This window comes from Solanum tuberosum, unplaced genomic scaffold (assembly GCF_000226075.1).
Source record: "Solanum tuberosum cultivar DM 1-3 516 R44 unplaced genomic scaffold, SolTub_3.0 scf00835, whole genome shotgun sequence".
Classification (NCBI taxonomy): domain Eukaryota; kingdom Viridiplantae; phylum Streptophyta; class Magnoliopsida; order Solanales; family Solanaceae; genus Solanum; species Solanum tuberosum.
In genome coordinates, this window is record NW_006239748.1 from 87596 (window position 1) to 90432 (window position 2837).

A 2837-nucleotide genomic window follows, 5' to 3' on the forward strand; every position below is an offset into this window, starting at 1 on the left:
TTTTGAGAAGAGTTCTTGCACAAACTTCTTTTGCTATTTTACTCCCAAAATGATTGATGAGAAGTCCTTCTAAAACAGCTCTTAGGTTTATTATAAAAGTTTTTGCATCAATCTCATCAACAAGCTTTGATTTAGGATATGCCAATTCCATTTTCTCTATGCTAAAACATCCATTTTTCCCCACCACTTTAGTCATGTCTTGAGTAGAGGGAAAATACATTGGCAAATTGAATGAGTCTACAAGAGATTCATCTAACTTTCCCTCTGTCAAAAAGAAAGAAACTTCAATTATAAATGTGGTGTGCAAACAGCCTTACCCCTATAGATAATCTCTCGATTCAAGTAAAATATAGATATTACTTACCTTATTTATCAAATTCATAAGACTGGAACCGGAAAAACTCTCAACTCAAATAAAATATAGATATTACTTACCTTGTTTATCAAATTCATAAGACTGGAGCCGAAAAACTCTCGACTCAAGTAAAATATAGATATTACTTACCTCATTTATCAAATTCATAAGACTGGAACCGAAAAAACTTTCGACTCCAGTAAAATATAGATATTATTTACCTCATTTGCCAAATTCATAAGAGTGGAACTGGAAAAAAAAAATTTCGACTCAAGTAAAATATAGATATTATTTATCTCATTTACCAAATTCATAAGAGTTGAACTGAAAAAAAATTTCGACTCAAGTAAAATATAGATATGATTTACCTCATTTACCAAATTCATAAGATTGGAATCGAAAAACTCTCGACTCAAGTAAAATATTGATATTAATTACCTCATTTATCAAATTCATAAGACTGGAACCGAAAAAACTTCGACTCAAGTAAAATATATATATTACTTACCTCATTTACCAAATTCATAAGACTGAAACTGAAAAAAACTCTCAACTCAAGTAAAATATAGATATTACATACCTAATTTACCAAATCCATAAGACTGAAACCGAAAAATTCCACGAGACGTGTATAACTTGAAAATGGTGAAATAAACACCATCCTTCATCCCGGGACAATCTCCTCAGCTCTTGTATTAAAGAATATTTCCATGTCCTTTTCAAATTGAGCAATATAAGCATTCACTACATCAATATTTGATGTACCATAGTGAATCAATCCCTTATTCCATGTTGGAGATTTCTCATCTAACAATTCTTTTGGAATCTTAGATAACCAATGTATAGCACAAGAAGAATGTGCAAAATGTATTGATTGCGATGGAAATAATCTACCATGAAAAGATCCTAGAACTCTAGATGCGTAGGGGAATGATCGAAAAAGAGTGTTGAAATCGTTTTCGACATGATCACTAAAAAATACTTGAAATTCAAGAATAATATTGTGGTATTTTTCCTTTACAACTTCTACAACATGTTATATAGCATGGAAAGTGTTTGGTCCAATTGAACATCCCAACTCTATAATACAAAATATGTGTGAAGAAGATAACATGACTTCAACATCAAGTTTTCCAATAATTGCATCTCTCACCATATCCTTTGAAGCATCTATTAGTTCTTTCTACATATATATAATCATAACATTAATAAATTTTGTAAATAAATTTTTAAAAAAAATTTAAATTGAAGAAATTAAATTAAATTAAATTAATACCTGCCGTTGGGAGTTATTGAAGTAGCTATAAGCACTATTACCATCATTCATGGGGTAAGATGTTGTCATTTTGGCTAATATTCTTCTTCTTCTTTTACCTTAGACGGATTCAGAATTTGAAATTTACGATTAAATTAATTTGTACATTGTAAATCAATTTTGTAAGATAATTACATAAATTGAATCGAAGATACTGAATTCTCATAAATTTGTTACTTCTACTTTAGTATAATTAATTTTATCACTACATATATTGTTTTGTTTCTTTAGCATCCTTATTTATCTATGTTATTATTTGATCATGTATATTCCAGCAGGTACTCAATGCACGAGTCCCAATAAGATCCTCTTTTACAGAGGCGACTTAAAGGGGAAACCATTAAAGCAATTGTTTTAGGCCCGAAAAATCGAAGGACCCAAATTTTTTATATATTGTTTACATACAATATTATAAATTATCAATAAAAGATACTAAATTTTATGTTGGTGTTTTTTGCAAAGGGATAAAGGTTATTCAAATAAATCATCCTAATTTTATTAGATAAACATGCAATATATGAAAAATAAATAATTTGATGACGACTCTTATAATTGAAACAACAAAGTGTCTTGTATTATAGTTCATATGTATAACTAATATGTGAACTAGACGAACCAACAAATCCGATTCATCAGTTTATTTCAAATGTGTAAGTATTTATAGACAAAAATGCCTTCCATAAGTAATCAACAAATTATATGTGCATTGCATTACATTTTATGTACCATTATATTAGGCTTAAGTCATCTACAACCACTTAAAGTTGTCCGCATATTTCACTTAGACACAAAGGCTGCTCTATGCTTTGTAAAATAAGGCTTATGCCTTAGGCCCCCAAATTTTGGGGGACCCCAAATTTTTATCAAGAATAAATTGTGTTAAATTTTTATAATTTTTTTTGATTATTTATGATAAAAAGTATAATATTTTAAAAGATATATTATTTCACCCACTTTAACATCTTTTGTATTTTGTTAAAAATAAGAATTAATAGTAAAAAGTGTTGAACAAAGTGAATTACAAATTCTTTTTATTGTTTTTAAATTTTAGTTTCAAACATTACAACAAGCATATTAACATGGAGTATAGCAAGTCATCAACTTCTTGAGATTCTATGATTCTACTCTTATCTTTATTTAATATTTGTCAACTTATTACTTATAGAA

At 28.3% G+C, this 2837-nt stretch overlaps 1 protein-coding gene across 1 annotated transcript; it reads right to left on the reverse strand.

The window, feature by feature from the left end:
- Positions 1–1019: 1019 nt before the first annotated feature.
- Positions 1020–1719, reverse strand: LOC102604616 (probable S-adenosylmethionine-dependent methyltransferase At5g38100). Its single transcript, XM_015305531.1, has 3 exons — positions 1632–1719; positions 1473–1538; positions 1020–1370 (listed from the first exon to the last, which is right to left on the reverse strand). Exons 1-3 carry the CDS (start codon positions 1698–1700, stop codon positions 1020–1022), a joined length of 486 nt encoding a protein of 161 aa, XP_015161017.1. The 5' UTR covers positions 1701–1719.
- Positions 1720–2837: the final 1118 nt, after the last annotated feature.